This window comes from Nuphar pumila, chromosome 7, assembly GCF_984573655.1.
Source record: "Nuphar pumila chromosome 7, dmNupPumi1.hap1.1, whole genome shotgun sequence".
In the NCBI taxonomy this organism is placed as follows: Eukaryota; Viridiplantae; Streptophyta; class Magnoliopsida; order Nymphaeales; family Nymphaeaceae; genus Nuphar; species Nuphar pumila.
In genome coordinates this window covers 31,980,132-32,001,169 of record NC_143255.1, presented here as the reverse complement: position 1 = coordinate 32,001,169, position 21,038 = coordinate 31,980,132, and the positions used below count along the sequence as shown (strand labels likewise).

At 38.4% G+C, this 21,038-nt stretch overlaps 1 protein-coding gene across 2 annotated transcripts in view; it reads left to right on the top strand.

Moving 5' to 3' along the window:
• The window catches only part of LOC149831793 (uncharacterized), a 30,863-nt gene extending 16,985 nt beyond the window's left edge, over nt 1–13,878 (top strand). Inside the window, exons 3-6 of one of the 2 annotated variants that reach the window (XM_090012237.1) lie at nt 11,292–11,606; nt 12,426–12,627; nt 13,141–13,369; nt 13,472–13,878. In XM_090012237.1, coding sequence (XP_089868363.1) covers nt 11,292–11,606; nt 12,426–12,627; nt 13,141–13,369; nt 13,472–13,721 — 996 coding nt within the window. In that variant the 3' untranslated portion in view covers nt 13,722–13,878. The remainder of the gene's footprint in view (nt 1–11,291; nt 11,607–12,425; nt 12,628–13,140; nt 13,370–13,471) is intronic. The other variant, XM_090012238.1, reaches the window with a different exon arrangement.
• Nucleotides 13,879–21,038: the final 7,160 nt, after the last annotated feature.

Genomic DNA, 21,038 nt, shown 5'->3' with positions numbered 1-21,038 from the left:
ATGTCAGTATAACTTGAACGAAATTCCAATTTAATCATGATATCACTAAATCGATCATACCAAGCCTTGAGGGCTTGCTTAAGACTATATAAAGCTTTTAAAAATTTAAGAGTTTGACCTTGGCCAATGTTAACTCCGGGTGGCGGATCCATATATACTTCTTCATTTAGATTCTCATTTAAAAAAACATTTTTCACATCGAGTTGATATATAGGTTATTTTTTGGTTGATGCGATAGCTATTAAGGTTCTAACACTTGTCATTCTGGCTACAGGAGCGAATGTTTCCTCGTAGTCAATCCCATATTCTTGTGAATATCCCTTAACAACTAATCTAGCTTTATATCTTTCTAAGGATCCATCGCTTTTGGTTTTAACCTTAAAGACCCATCGGCATCCAATAAGTTTTTTATGCGAAGGTAGTTTGACTATTTCTCAAGTATTGGCATTTTTCAAGGCTTCTAATTCTATCTTCATGGCTTCAACCCAATGTGGTATAGTTTTGGCTTAATTATAATTAGGTTCATAATATGAATGCAGTGTTGTTAGACAAGCTCGATAATTAGGTGTAAGGGACTCATATGACACAAACCTATTGGGAGGAATTGATTCTCTAGAAGATCTCCTAACATGGGTTTCTTCCAAAGATTCGGTAAGTTGAGAAAACTTCTCCAAGGCACTAATAGGCCTTTCTTGTTCTTTTCGGGTATAAACATTAATATTTTCATTACTGATATCACTATTATATGGTGATATATCAATATTGGATACATCACAAGTATCCTCTATATTTTCAAGATGATTCATATAATCATCACATATATCATCTATAAGGTCATGCAAAAACATGTAGTCAATCTCATTTTGTTTATCTAGTTTTTCAAATCCATTCTCATCTTTTAAAAAAGTTGTCTTTTGAAACATATAGTTTGTTATTTTTGAAATCAAAACACCTATAGCCTTTTTTATTTTCTCCATAGCCTAAAAACACATATTCAATCGCCTTTGGGGATAACTTATCTCTCTTATGTAAGAGGACAAAGCATTTACAACCAAAGATGTGAAGGCGATTGAAGTCAGGAGAAAAATTAAAAAGTTTTTCATATGAAGAGACATTCTTTAGTTTGGAAGAAGGCATTCTATTGATTAAATATGTTGAGGTTAAGACGGCTTCGGCCCAAAAAATAATTGGAATATTTTTAGAGATAAGCAATGTTCTAGCGGTTTCAATAATATGCGTATATTTTTTTTGCTAGTCTATTTTGTTGTGGAGTTCTAGGGCTCAATTTTTTATAACAAATTTCATTTAGTTTTAAATAATTTTGAAATTCGATAGATAGATATTCTCCACCGGAATTGGATCTAAGAATGAATATATTGCTTTGAAATTGATTTTGAGTTTTCATATGAAACTCTTTAAAGAAGGAAAATACTTCTGATTTATGACTAAGAAAATAAATCCAAACATATCTAGTGAAGTCATCTATGAAAGTGACATAGTAAGAGTAACCACCTTTAGACATGATCGAAAATGCACCCCAAACATCCGAGTTCACCAATTCAAAAGGTTTTGTAGAAAGAAAAGTTCTAGTTGGAAATGGAATAAACTTTATTTTCCCCAAAATGCAATATTTGCAATTAATGTCTTTTCTTACAAAATTTGTTTTCAAATGAAAAAAGTTACATTTTTGAATAACTTGGATGTCCAAGTCTTTTATGCCAAGTTTCAATGTTTTTATCTTGGACATAAGTATAAAAAGATTTTGTAGGAAGGTTTAGATGATCCATATAGTAGAGGTCCCCCTTCCTATGGCCTTGCCCAATCCGCTTCCCAGACTGGAGATCCTGCACAAAGCATCCATTAGATGAGAAAGATATTTCACATCCATGGTCGGCGATTTGGGAAACGGAAAAAAGATTTAAATTTAGTTTTGGAACAATAACTTTTGGAACAAAAAGATTTTGAGAATTTTTAGAGTTAAGTGTTTCAATACTTGTGATTTTTAAAAAGGTTCCATCGGCCGTGGAAACACATGAACTTTTTGAATGGGTGCAAACATCGGTTAATGCATTCTCATGTGGGGTTATATGAAAAGATGCTTCGGAGTCTAAGATCCAAGAATACATACCGGGAGACGAAGTAGGTGCAATGGCCGCACCCGATGTGGAGGAAGTGGCTTTGAGAATTTGTTGTAGAGCCATAGAGATTTGACAAAGAGTTTCTTTGAGATTGTCGCTCTTGCCTTCATCTTCTTTGGTGGTGGATTCTTCAAGGGAAGCCGCCTTAGGATTGAATGTTCCATTTAGCTTTGAGAAAGCGGATTTAATGTGACCCGAATCATTACAATGATGACATACAATCATCTTTTTCCTCCACTATAGTTTCCTTGTTTTCCAAAATGGTTTATAGGTTTTGACATTGTTGCCGGGTTTGGATACGCCAAGCACTTCATCAATATTCTTACTCATGCCAAGCCTAGTTTTCTCTTGTGTGATTTCGGCTATGACATCTTATATTGGAGGAAAAATAGACCTATAGAGAAGTGATGACCTCACTTGCTCAAATTCGGAGCGTAGCCCAAACGAAAATTGAAATAATCGATCTTGTTGCATTTGTTTTTGTTTTTGTCTTAGTTCAACATCCTCCATAGCAACCCATTTTGGCTCTAAAAGAGCCAACTCATTCCATATTGGATTTAGTGCACTATAGTAATCTTATATACTCGAATCACCTTGTTTGGTGGTTCTAATTTTTTCTTGCAAAAAATATGCTCTTGCAAGGCCTTTTGGGGTATATACATACCCTTCATAAAGAACCAAGCCTCATTGGCTCAACGGAATTTAGCTATATTTGCACATACCTTGAGTTCAACATTGTTTATGAACCAAGCAAGAATCTTGGCGTGATTGTTTTCCCAATTTTCAACTTTCCTTTGATGGTCTTCAATGACTTTGAGGCGAGCATCTCCCTCAAGAGCCTTTTCTTGGTCTCCTTCGATCTTGGTGAGATCTAATTGAGGTTCCAAAATAAAATCCATTATATAACCCCAAAGTTTTTTACCTTTGAGGTTGTTTTTCATTGCCGATGCCTACATCATGGGGTTCTTTCCATTTAGCTTGAAGGATAGATCGATTCTGGCTTCCATGATGTCACCAAAGTGTGTGAAGAAAAAGGACAATGAGTAAAGAGATAAATACCACGCCTTTGCTTTTATGAACCAAATGGCTCTGATACCATGTAATGAAGTATGCGGAAAGATAAAGAATGCTACAGGCATTCACAATGTCCAACAATGGACAAATACACAAAGGAAATAATAGCCAAGTCCACTATTGGACAATACATACACAAGCTTTAAGAGAATCACAAACTAAAAATATAAAATGTCTTTTATTGAAAGAGAGCACAAAGGCTTCACTAATGAAATACAAGGGGTTTCACCCCTATTTATACACTCACAAAGGATTCAAAAAAGGAGGCCAAAAGGGGGCTCCCAAAGAGTCGTTGGGGGCGGTCACATTTGTGACAGTTGGGGGCCCCAACGACTCTATTGTGGGGCCCCTATTTGGCGTGAAATAAAAACAAAAAAAGAAAAACAGAAAAGAAAGAAAAGAAAAAAATAGTTGTTTAATAAAACAACTGTGAAAAGACTATAATACCCCTATCGGGTATTATAGTGTTATACACACACACACATATATATATATATATATGTATATATATGCATTAATACATATGATTTAACATCTATATCAAGTGCTTCTGTTTGTGATCGAGAATAAATACTTTTTCAAGTTGTGAGTTCCACGGAATGTTGTAATGCAAGGGATTCAGATGAGAGCTTTTGGATGTAATGGTAGCGAAACTGTTTAATTCTCTCCCCTAGCTCAACAGATACAGTTTTGTGATTGAGTTCTTATAGATCTTAGAAACAACTCTGTGTATGCCATGCTAGGGCCCAAAGTGTTCATAATGTTGACTTGCTTGAGTGCAATATGCCAATATCTATCCATATCCAGACTCCTCCATCTAGCCCAACCCCAAATGGTAGTTTCCTTGGGTAAAGGTTTGGTTTATTCTCTAAGCAAGGTTTGTTGCAATGGTGCATACACACAAAGACATGAGCTATTTTCTACAAAAATCAATTCAGATCCATGTTATTGCACTCAACCATTCTCTTTGTTGAGTCCTGTATTCCATGCACGATTGAGATAGTGATAGTGATACATCATGTAATCGTACTCAACCATGGCCATGCACCATCTCTTGAGCACCATCTGCCATTTCTAACACGATGGCCCATATTTTGTGCCCCATGGGGAAATTACTCACAACTCTTTGCATTGGTAATACCTTGTATGACGTGAAAAGAACCCAACTTGTCAGCAGCAAGTTCCGTCTTCAACCAGTAGTGAGAGTGGATCATGTCCAAGGTTCCTTGGTCAAAAGATTGTCCAAGGGACTTTGCCTGTCATTCATTGACAAGACAAGCAACATCCAAAACTCATGTTAATATTTTGAGGGTATGCGGGCTGTGCATTTAGCGGCTATGGAGTAAGTTCTATGAATTTCTTGTTAGTATCGTGAATATCTTATGGTTAGACACCAAGAAAGAGATTATCACAGTCCACTTAAGAACTTGTGCTTTTCGTGTTAAGAAACTTTCATGTTGATATGGGTTTATAGGAATGCTAGTTTAGTGTCCTAGATTTCACTGATTGCATTGTCAAAATTCAAAAGAGTTTTTTACATTAAAATAACTCTACCATGAAGATGTTTTATACTAAGTGAACCATAATTGTCACGTGATGTAACAAAAGTGGATCTATAACTTTATATTGGATAGCAGGTTTTACCTAGTGAACCAAATGCTAATCTATCTAGGGATATATTCTTCTAGGATAGATATATGACAATTATTGGGTCAGTATTTGGTCTCACTTATGGGATGAGTTTGGATGTAAAGAATAAAGCAATGACATCATAGATTCTAAATGTAGAACAACCTTGAAAAGCATTGTTGTTAAAATTGTATGTTTGAAGGCCTGAGGTGTATCCTTTAATGAGAGCTTGAGGCCTCAAGGCGCTTAAATGAGGCATGGTATCCACTGAAGCATGCACTTCATCGTGTGAGCTTACAAACATTTCCTTTAGTCTCTCTCTCTCTCTCATATGAGGTTGTCTCGTTATGAAGTGCATACCTCATGCATTAAGTGTCAAATGTGTCGTCAAAACCTCTCATTTGGCTAAATGATGTAAAAAATTTCATAATATGTAAAAATAAAGGGTTTGAGGCCATTGGTGATTAAGTTAAGCAACATTATCAAGCTAAGGTCAATGTTGGTAGCACCATGGATGGGCTGAAACATTTCCAACAATCCATTTTGGGACTTTCTCTTCTCCTGATCCACAAGCTCATCATCACTCTGTAATCATTGAAAGTAATAACAACATATATAGTCTGAGGATGGCTCAGAGGATGATTTGGCTCATGGTGGTGGCAATTACCAAGCATGGTATATTTTCCTAAATGTCCTTGCCATAAAACAACAAATGTGTTTATTCCATGGACATGGCATGTCATACTTGGTTTGTAACACAAACAAAGCAAAAGGTGGCATGATTTGAGAAGAGAAGAGGCAGAGAATGTTGAAAATTTGCGGGAGGTGGTGAATATTGTATTGTTGAGACAACTTGGTGACTTGGTCTAAGTTGGAACTGAGACGTGTTAACGAGTTGAGAGAATACCAAGTTTGACCTAAGCCCATCGTTTACATATATTAAATTGTTTAAATCATCCCTGTTTCAGGTCTAGGGTTTTTAGAAAGGAGGAGGGGGGGGGGATGTAGTCAATATCTAGGGATTTGTTTAGGGCCTGCCTTGCTTGCAAGTTAGGAGCACTAGAACACATTGTTCTACAAGTCCAAGTTGACATCACCAGAAACTGGCCAACGCCTGAAAATTCCAACATGACCAGGTTCTCATTGAGGCAGACCATGTCGCTTAGCTCATTCAATTTGGTGTTTTCTTTTGTGATACCACTCAACCGCCCCCTAAGCTTAGCCCTAGGCATACTTGCATCCGTTCCCCACAGTCAATGGTTCCTTCAGCATGAAGTAAAGGGGGCCATCTTGATCTACCTCAGGGTATGGTGCCATCTTCTGGTCTGAGTGCTTGATAGATGGTTCCACCTTTATTAACCTTTGCTATTTTATTGAGAGGTGGCTTTTGGTGAGTGAGTTAGAACATAGAATTGACTAAAGAAAGATGTATGCAAGGATATGGAAATGTTGGTGCATGGATGAACACTTCTAATTTTTTAATTTTTATGAGGGGCTGTGTTGGATGGGTGACTTTAGAGCATGGAATTAAGTAAAAGAAAGCACCTAATCCATGCTAAGATGGTATTGAGTGTGGAAATATTGGTGCAAGGATGAATATGTTCTATTTTAATTTTTGTGAGCAATGTGTTTTTTAAAATATTTAAGAAATTAAAATTCAGTCATCTACTTTGACTCCCCTAGTGACAAATTGCCCCCAAGTGGTCTTTGTCTAAGTTGCTGGGTTGGTCAACTATAGTGGTGAGTAGGGATATAAAAGCTTGCAGGGTTAAAAGTTCAGATATAAACATGCATGAGAGGATAAATATAACTTGTAAAGTTGCCTCCCTGTAGATTGTGCAATACTTTCTGACGATGATGACATTATCTCTCAAACTTACATGAGTAAAGAAACTGTGAAGTGTTCTCCTAGAAAGCAATGCTATATAATTATAGAAATGAAATAGAAAAAAGGAGAAAAAGGAAAAAAAGATGCAGACATAATATATTATTCCGCTAGATATTAATATGTCAAATTTAACTTTTCAAAAATACCCTCACATTTTGTTACATATTACAACTTACCCAATTTAACTTGAATGATACAATACTCTCTTATTCTTATACTCATATACTTAACATCCCCCCTCATACTATGCATTACAAGTAATAACCATGATAGATTGCCTTTAAAAACCAATGTCAACTAGTAGGTATGTTATACAAATAAGTTGGTTGGTTCTTTGTGTCACATTTTTTTTTCACAAAATGTTGATCTAGTTCATGTTTCATCTTGCCATGTTGAATTTGGATCGGTTGCAATTACTATCACACTTGTACAAAATTCAATATTGGAATCTCTGTCACAGGCATAGAATTTTTCGCAAAGCCTAACGGCCAAAGGCTGCCCACCAACACTTTTTTATGTGTTGAATCATTTCATTGGCCCTGCGCACCACCTCGTGCGCAGCTATCTAGCGGAAGCTGATCAAGCACATCTCCAAATACGTATTATGCTTGGTCCATGCACGAAGTCCATGCACTTCGTGCATAGCCGTCACATACCAGTTATCACTTATAAACAATGCATAGACTGTTTTAACCTCACGTGCCATGGAGCATATTGTGACTCGATGTGCACGCTACAACAAAACCTCGTCACTAAAAGAACAAGATCTTGCGTCCCTCAGTTCAAATACTAGTTGATGATTTAACATCATAGCGAAGAGCACCACTCAGACTCATTCGTCAGGGCCTAGCCATTTACTCGCCTAGCCCCAAGTCACCATAATCGGTTGGAATCACCTAAGGTGATCCTTGGGAGAATTAACTCTAAACCACATGCACTCTCGTGCATCCAAACGCTACGCTTGGGAAACTCATCCAAGTAGAGAGGTCCTTAACCAAATCTCCAAAGGCAACATCTTTTGATCCGGTGGCACTGTTTAACCAAACAACGCTCCACGTCTATGCTATCACACATCATCGCATCAACGACGATATCGTTGCCTATCGCATGCCATGCTACCACCGCACATCACTGATCAAGCCAACATATACCGCACGTTCTTACACTCGATGCATTTTTCACTTACTAAAGCTCTGTAGTGCACATACCCCATTTCGAAGACTCGGTCTAGGACATTCTCCCCTACTCAAACCATTGTCGTCCTCGATAATGTCGATGCAGGTAAAAACACAACCTTTACTTATGCCAGCTTCTGTTTGCACTTATCTTTGGTCTTCTTTTCTTCACTTTACTCAACTTGTTCTGGTTTTCATCCACCGTCGCCACAATCTTTAGCATGCCAAGTCTCATTCTTCAATGCGCCTCAAATCACTTAGAAAACGATCTTCCGCTCTATCAACATCAAGCACTCTTCGCTCGTGGGACCCCAGTGCAATCTCATACACAAGCGGGTCATCTTCACCCGCACGACAAACTTATCGTCTTCACGCTCATGGTTGAGGCTCATTTCGATCCCAACAGGCAATTCCAAGCCCTTCATGGTGATCGCAAAGAAAAACGACCACCAACGCATGTTGGGATGTCAACTCCCTTAAAACACCAACTTGCAGTTTTCCAATGGTTCAACCTAGTGTTCAAGTGGGGGATGCCTACTTGTGTATCATCTCAAAGCAGTCCTTCAAAGCGCCTTCCTCGTCACTTGTCTACGCAAGGGGCAACTCACAACCTAACACTGCAACTCACATTCGGAGCTAGCATGCTGCAATTCTCATCCGAAGCCAACAAACACGTTCCTGCAAGAACCAAACCAACGAGCCATGAACAACTTTTTCTGCACACACAATCCACAACGAAACTGCCAAACTCAAGGGACCAAAATAACGAGCATTCTGCTCAAGATGGGTAATCCGCTAACCCACAATCTTAGGAGAGAACATATAAGTTCAATTGTGTCTCTCATATCAAATGTGCAAATTCATTCAGTCAAATCCAATGTGCATCATCTGCATGCACAAGGCAAACGCCACGCTCCACCTGCAAGCCTGACGCATAACTGGTAAGAATCTTTGGCTTATCCACATTCCCTTAGTCAACTGAACAACAACCTTACCATCAACAATATGACCAACACCACCTTACCAACAACTTGCTTCTGCGCTCGGTCAACTATACTTCAACTACGCAAATTTGCGTAAACTGGACAAACCATCATTGCCCTTTTCAGTGTCGCACTCAGCGAACAACGAGGTCTTCGTGAATCTTTTTGTTTTGATGCCAATTTGTTACGGGCATAGAATTTTTTGCAAACTCGCAACGCGCCTGACTGTTCAGTCTGATCAGCTTAACGACCAAAGGTTGCGCACCAATACTTTTTCATATACTGAATCATTTCATTGGCCCTATTCACCACCTCATGCGTAGCTGCCTAGCGAAAACTGATCAAGCGCATCTCCAAATGTGTATTCTACTTGGTCCATCTACTTCGTGCATATCCGTTCCATACCGGCTATCACTTTCAAACAATGCATAGACTGCCTTAGCCTCGCGTGCCATGGAACGTATTGCGACTCCATGCGCACGCCACAACAAAACCTCGCCACTGAAAGAACATGACCTTACGGCCTCTAGTCCGAAGACCAGTTGATGATTAAACATCATAGTGAAGAGCATCACCTAGACTCGTTCGTTGGTGTTTAGGCATTCACTCGCCTAGCCTTGAGCCACCATACTCGGTTGGATTCACCTAAGGTGATCTCTGGGAAATTATCCCTAACCCACATGCACTCCCGTGCGTTCAAACATTATGTGTGGGAAACTCATCCAAGTCGAGAGGAGGCAGCATCCTCTGATCCGTTGGCAATGCTTAACCAAACAACGCTACACGTCTATGCTGCCACACATCGTCGCACCAAAGACGATACCGTTGTCTATTGCATACCATGCTACCACCGCACGTCACCGATCAAGCCAATACATACCGCACGTTCCTACTCTCGATGCATTTTCCACTCATTAGTGCTCCGCACTGCACATGCCCTATTTCGAAGGCTCGGTTGGGGACACTCAGTATTATGATATAAAGCTGTAAGAAAATGATGTATGCATAAAATCTTGCTTTTACAACACATTAGAGCTGTTGCAGCTTTTTACATTATACTAGACCAAGAAACAAGATGAGGACCTAAGTATATACCATGTCCTGTAACTGATAATCTAGTACACAACTTACCAGCCCAATTTGCATATGGTTTGCTGCCATTACTAGAGAAATTTTAATCTCTCATCTCAGTCTTTTATAGACAAGCCCGTCTAACGTCATTCCTTTTACATATCTCAAAATTCTTTTAACTGCTTCTAGTGAGTTTGTATTGGAGCATGTAACATACTTAAATATCAAAGAGCCCCCACCATTCTTTCTTCAACAAGTGGGACATCTTCACTCTTGACTTAGCTTCATGTTGAGGGCTACAGGTGTTTTGGCAGGCTTACATTTGATCATTCCACTACAATGTAAAGGATCATGTGCATACTTTATGTGTCAACATCAAGATGCTTGTTGGTCTACTGTTACATATCCCAAGAGGCATCCTTCACGTGAAACTTAGTAGAATATGTTCCAGCTCCTCAATCCTCTTTAATCATTATTTCTAGTGACAAGAACATCATCTAGGTAAACAAAAACAATAGTAATGCCAAAATCATCATACTGAGTGAATAGAGAAACAATCACATTGGCTTCCAGTAAAACCAAGAGACCAAACGTGATGTCTGTTTATGTCCATAAATTACCTTTTCTTAATACGAAAATGGCGAGTGTCTCCTTTAGTTAGCTTGACGGATGTTCCAATGGAACTTCTTCATATATATTACCATGTAAGAATGCATTTATAAAATCTAATTGACAACTTGACATAGCTTCCGTCCATAAGCGGATGCAGGGACAATACTAAAAATAAGATTAAATGTCTTGTTGGAATGCGAACCCCACTCCTGCATAACCCCTTTGCTAGGAACCTGGCCTTATAACATTCAATGCTATCATCTTATTTTTGGGCTAAATTTTACGGACTCATATTTTTGTCTAAGTGTTATTAACAACTTCCCTCGTGTCACTTATGGAGTTACCTCAATTCACCGTTGATTTTGTCACAGTTCTACAAAATGCTTGGGTTCTTTTTCCTCAAAAAGTGCTGCAGCCGAATTTTAAATTCAAGGAAAAGGTATATTCTTCATAGTTAAGTAGTTTCTTAAATACAATGATACTCTTGTTCAAGAACAATATTTAACAGGTGTTCTAGGAGAAGAAAATATAATACTCAGTCCTGTAAAATGCTTGATTCTTTGTTACTTCTTTTGTTTTTATTTTTAATCCACACTGAAAGAACTTGACCAGGCCATTCCCTTTCTAAAATTTTGCAGCCATGTTTACTTTGCCCATATCTCTAATTTGTCTATATATTCCACTTAAATGATCTGAATCCTTCTGTTGAATTTATTTTCAGAAGCAGTCAAAAGCTAAAGATGTGTTCCAGATTTTTGCTGAAAAGGTGAGAGAACATAAAAAGCTTGGATCCAGGTGGGCTGTATTACAAGAAACAAGAGTTGAGTACTTTCGGGGCAAGGACTTCGCGACCTTTCTGAAGAATCATGCAGAGGTCAAGGAAGTATTGGGAATAGAAAAAAATTTGGATGTTGAGAGCATTGGTAATACTTTACTTAGAAAGAGCCTTATTGTGCGGTGCGATCGATTAATAAAAATAATCCGACCTGGCAAGAAGAAGTTATCAACATGGCCTGCACATTTGGAAATATTTCCTGTAAGTACTTAGCTGAGTGGAAGAATAGAAGACTATCAAAATTTAAGCGACTGCTCTTCCAGTCAGCATTTTATTTGGGCATGCATTTTACATTGGTTCTTGTTTACAGTTAATATCATCTGCTATGTTTGTGGAAAATTTTGTAGATAGTTCCTATCAGTTGATCTAGTTTGAAGTTTGCATCCTTATTTTGGTTGGGGGGGGATATTAGAGATTAGTATCTAAGCTGCTTTGATTTAGTCTTCATTAAGCAGACATAAAGCTTTCCTTTTACAGTTTTTGTTTCTGACCCCAAGTAATTTGAAAAATCCTGCCACTTTAAATGGTATGCCATCTAAGTTGATGTATCGCTTGAACAAGGCTTCTAGGGAATATGATAGCTGGAGAATTTGATCAGACCAGTGTTAAACTAGTTTTGTTCCTTTCATGGGGTATTCATCTAGGTTGCACAAGTTCATATCCTATGGAATCCATGTTTCATGCATTCTGACTAGGGTTGTTTTACAACTTAAAGGATTCTATGATTAGCTCCTTATAATGGACAATCAAGTTCACTTGTATAAGATAATATGCTGATTATTTTTTGGTGAACTTAAGCTAATCTTATGGATGGTGATGATTTTAGATTCAAGTTTCCAGAACCTGATAATTCAAAGGAAATGGATATCTTCAAAGTTCAAACTGATTTTTCAAAATGCTATTTAAACTTTAAACGTGGTTGAACAAATAAAGTTTTCCATCTTTTGATGAGTACTTGTACCACTTAAAATTATTTGCATATTCAAACTGCTGATATTCGTGTGCCTTAATTTGTTGCAGGATCAGGTGTTTTCTGAGAATGATGCTTTTTTTGCATGGACATTTGTGAAAAGAAGACCCCTCTGGCAGACAGTTCTTTCATTCCTAGTACCTGTGGTTACTCTGGCATGCTGCTTGTTCCCAGTATTCCCCCATTGGTGCAAGCTGCTGGTTCTTTATTTTTTGGTTGGATTTCTGCTGTTCATTTGCAGTATGCTTTTCTGTAAGTTTCATTGAGTAATATTTCTGTATTTATTGTAGTTGTGCCATTGTTTGTCACTTATTTCTTTATTCAACATAAGGGGTCAGCCTTTTGAATCGTGGAGCTTGCAGTGCATTCCTTCAGCATTTCCATTTAGCGTGGAGAACTGTCTTTCTAATATATACTTGATTGAAAATCATTGAGTCATGTGGAACATAGTATTATTCTGCACAATCTTCATATATTGATGCAATAAACCTATAAGTTGGATTCTTTGAACATAGATTTGTGATTAACCAAGATGGTGAGTACAAATAATACAAAACTTGTTTTTTTATCATATATGACCATATTGGTGCATGTTTTGAATTTCATGGACATCATAGTAATCGACAAACTCCATTCATATATCAACTAAAGAAGTGCTTCACATATTGGCTTGTGCAGTGACCTAAATATTCTGTACTTCTCTTTTGTCAGCTTGTGTGCTATTTTTTGTTGTAATGATCTGATAAAGTTCTTTTTAATTTGCAGTTCGATGGATGATCTTTGGTGTCATCTGGATTCTCTTGGGAAAACGTGTGTGGTTCTTCCCTAACATCCTTGTTGAGGAGGCAACATTCTCCGAGTTGTTCCAGTTTTGGCCAAGTAAAGATGAAGAAGAACGCCCTAAGTGGACATCAAGATTGACTTTTGCTGTTGGGTCTGTCATAATCATTTGGCTAGCGATGCGTCACGCACCTGATGAAGCTGCTAGAGCCAGGTAAGTTTGAAATTCGAACGGCTCAGTTTGCAACTAGTAAACAAATCTGTAACTGATGCATGTTGCTTTGCCTTATGCACTCTGTTCTGCATGCACCTGCAGGTACCAGAAGCGTGTATCTAACATTATCGATGATGTCCTCGAGTGGTCCCCGAGGTTGGCCTTGTCTAGTATGATGGAAAAGCAGCAGCCGGTGTTCAATGCAACACACAGCAATTATTCTGCAGATGACAGTAGTCCTGATTCTGAAGAAGATAGCACATTAAAGAATGTCAAGGTTGAGTTTGGCTCGGAAGTCCTTGAAAACGATGATCAGGAAGATGAAGGGGTCAAAGTAGATGTGTCAGATTGAAAACAAGGTTGATGATTGGTTTTTTGTTTTATTGTATAATTCTGCTGAGCTATGAGTAATTTTAAATTCGGATTTGCGTGCAGTTATTTAATAAAATGAATTATAGTTAATATGTGATCTGATCATGATTGATATGCAATTAGTCGTTACTCGATCAGACCAGATGGTCTGAATTCTGTTCCCTCTCCTCTGGATTGAGATTCTTATTTTAGTCTTTGAAAAAGAAATAGTGGCACCATCTCTTTTATATATAATCATAGAAGCTGATCCTAGTTCATTCAAGTTAGATATACTATAACACAAGTTTGGCAGTTCAAGAAAAGGCTTTCTAGCATAGATTAGTATGGTAACAGAGCCATCTTAATGGAGGGGTGTCATGTTTCAATCTCTATAAGGCGATACATAAGCTTGTTCTGCTATGGTGACAATTAGGGATCGAGCGTCTGAAAATGGATCTCACCTTGGTGGATGCTAGAGTTTGTTTTAGTCTGTCACAGGGACACACCATTTTGGAGTGTCCCTGGTGACACAAGTGGACTCGCTCGGACGTGGGCACAAGTGAACAATATTTTAATACTATTTTAATAATTTTATTGTTCTAAGGTTTTATTTCAATAAAAATGTATTTTTAATATTAAAATATCAAAAATTAACAAAATTGTGTCCTTGTGCCATATTTTCCAAACAATAAAAGTTCGAACATGTGAAATAACACGTGTCATACTTCCTCTTGTTCACGTGTCTTTGAGACAGGTTTTAGTTAGTGGTGGAGTTGGTCTGTCCTTTTCTTTTCTAAGGACGAAGGACCTTCCTAGGGATGCAGGTCACTTAATGGGCCTGCCTTCTTATGAAGTAAACCTCAGGTAGTCCACTGACTTCCATGACTTACAAAGACTGAAGGGAGAAAGCAGTGGGGTACATTCTGGAAGCAGAACGGGGTTTGATCTGGCATCCTTGACCTTAAGATCTTCGCTCCCCCCTGCTAGTCAGGTGGCTCAATCCACTGGGGCACATGTTATTGGTCCTTGTTTTTCCATTGGGAATGGGAAGGTGATGCATTTCTCTCATTTTCCAGCCTGGTTGTGTAAGTTTGGTGCAAATGATCTTTCCAATCATACTGTCAAGATTCATGTTTTACTTGGACGGTTGGACTTGTCCTTGTTCTTGTAAAACAGGCATTGATTTGATCCCGTGTATTTCTTAGGTACCAGTAGATGCTACATTTTGATTTTGAGTCTTTTTTTTACTGGAGATTTACTGTTGTGGCCGATCCAATCTGTTGCATTTCGGTTTTGGTCGGGTTGTTTGGGCTTATTGGTCCAGCCCGGTCCATTTAATCGGCTGCAAAGTTTGCTCTGAAAAGTGGAGTTGGACGAGACTCAACAGAGCCAAATGGGAAACCAACAAGCTGCGTTCCACAGTTGGTTGTTGGCAATTCTATCGGGGCGTCCAAGACGGTGGAAACATCTGTTGGCGTATCCTGCATAAATAAACATAGAAAGCGTACCTGAAGACGTCATGGTGTGCGAGTGCGGATGCTCGACATTCTCTTTAGCCGGTCGACGCCCATGATGAGCCTAGGCCTAAGATCGATGGTGAGCAGGACCCTGTAGCATGTAAACCTTATGTGGTATATGGGGTAGGCTAATAGCTATGAATCTCTCATCATTTTCATGGCAGCCTATGCCCCTTATATAATGGGAGGAAGAAGCAGTTACTTGAATGTAGTCTCTCCACATTCCCGTAACTCTCACCCGCTAACACCCCATTATGTGGCTCCATTAATGGTGTCAAACTGGGTCATCCAATGGGTTGGACCCAAATCCATTATGTCCAACATTCTCTCACTTAACTCATTGACACCAAAAGTGCACTAAATCGAAGTTTATACCAATATCTCGATTTAATTCTTTATGTGGGTTCACATGCTACTTTATCACAAGAATGAATCATATGAGTTATGGAGATGAACACTCCTTTATGAAATATCATATTTTCATGTACTACACTATAATTCATCTTCAGCGCTTTAGCATGTTGAAATTACCTTTATGAATAAGTTGGTCTCTTACTTATTCTATTGATCCTTTAATATTGTTATTCTTCTATTCTCTCTAACCCATATGAGAGATCTTTTATGCAAAATCAAAAATATACAAAGCCATAGAGAATCAAATTCATATACACAAATGTGATCACATAATGTATCGTCATACATCAGAAGAAATAAAAAAGACCCATCCCCTTTACATGTTGGAAATACAATCTCAGTGCTAGCCCTTTAGTAACAGGATCCACAGTCAATTCCTTCGTTTCAATTGTATCAATACATACCAGATGATTCTCAGTTCTTTCTTTAACAATAAAGTATTTTAACTCCATGTGTCGACACGCGGTTGAGATCTTGTTGTTATTTGAAAAGGACACGATTGCTTCATTGTTACAAAGATCTTTAGTGGTCTCTCAATAAAGTCCACAATACCAAGACTTATAATGAAGTTTCTTATTCAAATGGCCTGTGACGAAGTCTTGTATAGAGCAATAAATTATGCCTCCATGGTATGAGCAACAATGGCAGACTGTTTTCCACTTCTTTATGAGACAACAACACCTGCTAATAGAAAAATGTATCCAATAGTGGATTTTACTGTCAATACACCCTCCTAAGTCCGCATCAGAGTATCCAACGACCTCTAGGTGGTCAGCTTTCCTGTAAGTCAACATATAGTCTTTCGTTCCTTGTAAATAGCGCATGACCTTCTTCGTTGCCTTTCAGTGAGCAATGCCTGGATTTGACTGATATCTATCAAGCATTCCCACAACAAATGCTATATCAGGTCGAGTGCAGGTCTGTGTATACTGCAAACTTTCAACTACCGAAGCATATGAGACAACTGCCATCTCAGCTTTCGAAATATCATCCTGAGGACAGTCCTTTAAGCTTAATTTATCCCCTTTCACTATGGGTGTCAAATCAAGAAAACAATTCTCTATCCTATATCTTTTAAGAACCTTAAGAATATAGGATTTTTGAGAGAGGCCAAGAACACCCTTAGTTCTGTCATGACGGATCTTGATTTCAAGAATATAAGTGGCTTCACCCATGTCCTTCATATCGAAATGAGAGAAAAGAAAATCTTTTATCTCATATAATAAACTCAAATAATTAGTCGCAAGAAGAATATCATCAACATATAAAACCAAAATTATGAATTTACTCCCACTAGTCTTTATGTAAATGCACTAATTAACAATATTTTCAGGGAATCCAAAGTTCATAATTACCTGATTGAACTTTTTATACCACTGGCAGGAGGCCTGTTTAAATCCATAATTTGACTTCTTTAATTTATAAACTAAATTATTCGAGTCATCTATACTGAAACCAAAAGGTTGTTGCATGTATACCTCCTCATCTAGATCTTCATTCAGGAGGGCAATTTTTGCATCCATCTGATATAGCTCTAAACCAAAATGAGCTACAAGAGCCATGATTATCTTCAACGATTTTTTAGTTGAGACAGAAGAAAAGGTCTCATTATAATCAATGCTCTCAATCTGTGTGAAACCTTTTGCAACAAGCCTAGCCTTGTACCTCTCCACATGACCTTTAAAGTCTATTTTGGTCTTACAGACCCACTTACAACTAATAGGTCTAACTCCATCAGGTCGAGGTACAAAATCTCATACTTGGTTCTTTGCCATAGAGTCAAGTTCTTCTTTTATGACATTGATCCAATGTGTTGATTTTCACTTTCAATGGCTTCTTCAAATATAAATGGATCTTTATCAATGTCTATAAAATTATTAGACTCTAACAAATACTTCACATAATCCGGATGGATTACAAATTTTCTGATTCTGGTGGACCTCTATATAGGTGGTTCAAAATGAGCCTTTGTATCCTGTTGTTGTTGTATATCCTCATCAACAATAGGAACTATTTGAGATTGATGTTTATTGACTGAACTTTCTCTTACATTATCCAAAGGGACAATGATAGAAAAAATCAGTTTTTTATCCTTAACAGGTATGAAACTTATATCTTGCATTTCCTTAAAATCAATATTTTGAGACACATCTATCCCAACAGAATCACTTTTCAGAAATCTTGCTTTATCTGTGGTGTATGAGATGGACAATAAAACCTAAAGCCTTTTGACCGTTCTGGATAACCAATGAAAAATCCATTAGTCGTCCTACGATCAAAGGCTTTTATATATGGGTTACATAACTTAGCTTCTGTCGGACATTTCCATATGCACATATATGACAAAGAAGGTTTTCTATATGTCCATAACTCGTAAGGAGTCTTCTGAACAACTTTCGTAGGAACCTTATTCAAAATATGCAGTGCAGTCCTAAGAGCTTCACCCCACAAGGTCAATAGAAGGTTTGAGTGATTTAACATTACTCGAACCATTTCTTTAAGTGTATGATTTCTTCTTTCAGCTACATCATTCTGGTAAACACTACCAAGCATTGTATATTGAGGTACAATGCCTCCCTCTTTAAGAAACTACGTTAATGACCCTTCCTTTTTCTTTTAGAAGAAATACTTTATAGAAGAGCCTCCTGGTTGGGATTTAGCTTTCGCCTAAGAGTTTGAGCTCTCTCTAGCGACTTTCTTTTGATTCTTCTTCTTGAAAGAGTTTTTTTTTGTCTCGACCTTTGTTTATTCTTATGAGAGGCTATATATGCACTTGGTTATCTCTCACCTTTCAATATCTTCTCTTCTTCAACACACTTGGCCAAAAGGTCATTAAAAGGCCACTTACCATTATGTGTGTTGTAAGAGATTTTGAAGGGTCCATACTCAGTAGGCAACGAGGTTAAGATCAGATGGACCAAGAAGGAAACAGAGATGACAGACTTCATGTTATTCAGTTGAGTAACAATATTCCTCATTTCCAAAATATGTTGTCGGATATGACTGTCGCCAGAATATTTCATAGACACTAATTTGGACATAAGAGTACTGGCCCTTGCCTTATTAGAAGTGACGAATTGAGACTCAAAGGCTCCCAAAAATTCCTTCACTGTCCTGCAGTAGGGAATGACTCCTTGAATATTCTTAGCCACTTGAGATTGCAAAAGCAACATGCTAAGTCTTTTTTAGCGCTCCCACTTCTTAGAAGTAGCCTTCTGATCGACTGTACTCTGCTCTGTAAGAGCGAAATGTTCGACAATTCTAAGGGCCAGATCTAAATCCATATCGCCCAAAATGAATAACACGATTTCTTTCAAATCTGAAAAGTTAGATTCGTCTAAAAAGAAAATATTACTAAAACTATCGATAAAAAAAGAACCTGATACAATAAGGAACGAAAGACAAAGACATTACTATTATTGCTCAGACGAGATTCATGATGAAAAGGTAAACGCGAGACTCTTTATTTTCACCTTTTCTGAGACAAGCATAGTTGAGCCATTATCGTTCCACTTTGGTGAAAACGACAATACTCATAGTTGCTCCATCTCTTTAATTTTCAAGGAATTGACTTTAGTTGGTAAAACTAGCAGATCATGTAACTAGAGGCAATTCAACACTGTACCTTTGGGTACAAACATGCTTCATGGGCTAAAATACACATCTACTATTTTATCCTATGTGAATTTGAAACACAACGACCTACCTTTGGGTAAAATCTATGTTTCATAAATTCACACACAATCATAATAACGAATTTTAATACAGTCTAAAGAATCTTTATTCAACATGACTCATATCACTTTGGTGATTACATGAATCAATCAATCAATCAAGATCTTTTACCGAAAACATATTCGTATTATAGAGCATGCTCATACACATATTTTAATGCATGTATATTCATGACAAAATATACTTTATATCATCAAAATACAAGTTTATGCTTCAACTTATATGCATAAACTAATTTTGATGATAACATATCATGAATTTAGTCATATATCATGCTTAAAATATTAAGCATAACTTAACTGACTTAAAACACATAAATTAACATGCATAAGTCACGCATCCCGTATAATAAACAATTTATAAAGCATGAAAAATAACAAAAGCATACTCATGTGGGTAAAAACCCAAGGTCCTCAAGCAGGAACCGGTCTGAAAATAGCTCAAATCGGTCTGAAATAGCCCCAAACTGGTCATCAAAGGATCCGAACTGATTTTGATCCTTATGAACCAGTACCAAATCATGAACAAATGCTTATAAAACCCTATAACTGAATGAGAAAAACCTTGTATTTTTATAGATTCATGAAAACAGGGTCTCTAGCTTTCGGAACCGGTGAAAAACCATAAGAAACTGGTCAAAAACGACTTTGAACCAGTCTCAAAGAGGGCCGTATCGGACCCTGATCCGATTCAGGCCAAATAGTGTCTAGATCCTGCAGAAGCATGGGTTCAACCCGGTTCGAAATGTCCCCTGGTTGAATCCGATCCGAACTGGTCCCAGGTTGGACCCGATTCAAACTGGATTCGGGTCTGACCCAGTCCAAACTGGATTCGGGTCTGACCTAGTCTGACCTTTACCCGGGTCTGACCCAGCCCAAAATGGACCCAAAACCATTATGGGTCCGGGTCTGATCCAATGGAAACAATATACCCAATCCAGCAAAAATGGGTTTGGATCGGGCCTGTCACCGGATCGATACGCCAGACCTGATTCGGTATCCGGTATTAAAACAGAAACTCGAGGGTTTTTGTTTACTATTTTTGAGAAACCAAAAGGTTTCTTTGTCTTCATCGCCCCACGGTGACCCACATCGCCGTAAGGCGACCAACGTCGGTGCCCAGCTGGCGACAGTCACCTATTCTCGACGACACACCTTCAACGACACCCCAGCATCACACCAGCGAGAGGTAAGAATATTGTATTTACCCCCCCTTTTTTTATCTATCGCTGAAACTACCGATAAATCGACAATGATGTCGGGGAGCCAGCGGCACCGGCAAGGCCGCCATCTACCAACGACGCTCTCATCTCCCTGACGAAATGCCACCGGCTGAAACCTCAACCCAACGGCTGAAGAGGGAAAATAAGGGTTTAAAGATGGGGGTTTTCAAAACCCTGGTTGCCGCACGTCGCTGAACGGACGACGATGATCCGACACCCTCCCCCCCCGACGATGTTTTGCGACAACCCCAACGCAGGCTGACCACCCTGCAACCCAACGATGCAGGGGTTCAATCTTCTATTTTTTTCTTTTTAATAGAGGATCATCGGGACAGTCATCGCCACCACCGGCTAGTTGAAAGGCCACCGATGATGCCCCCCGAGGATTATGATGGCGATGACATCAGCATGACCTGACGCACATCGCCCC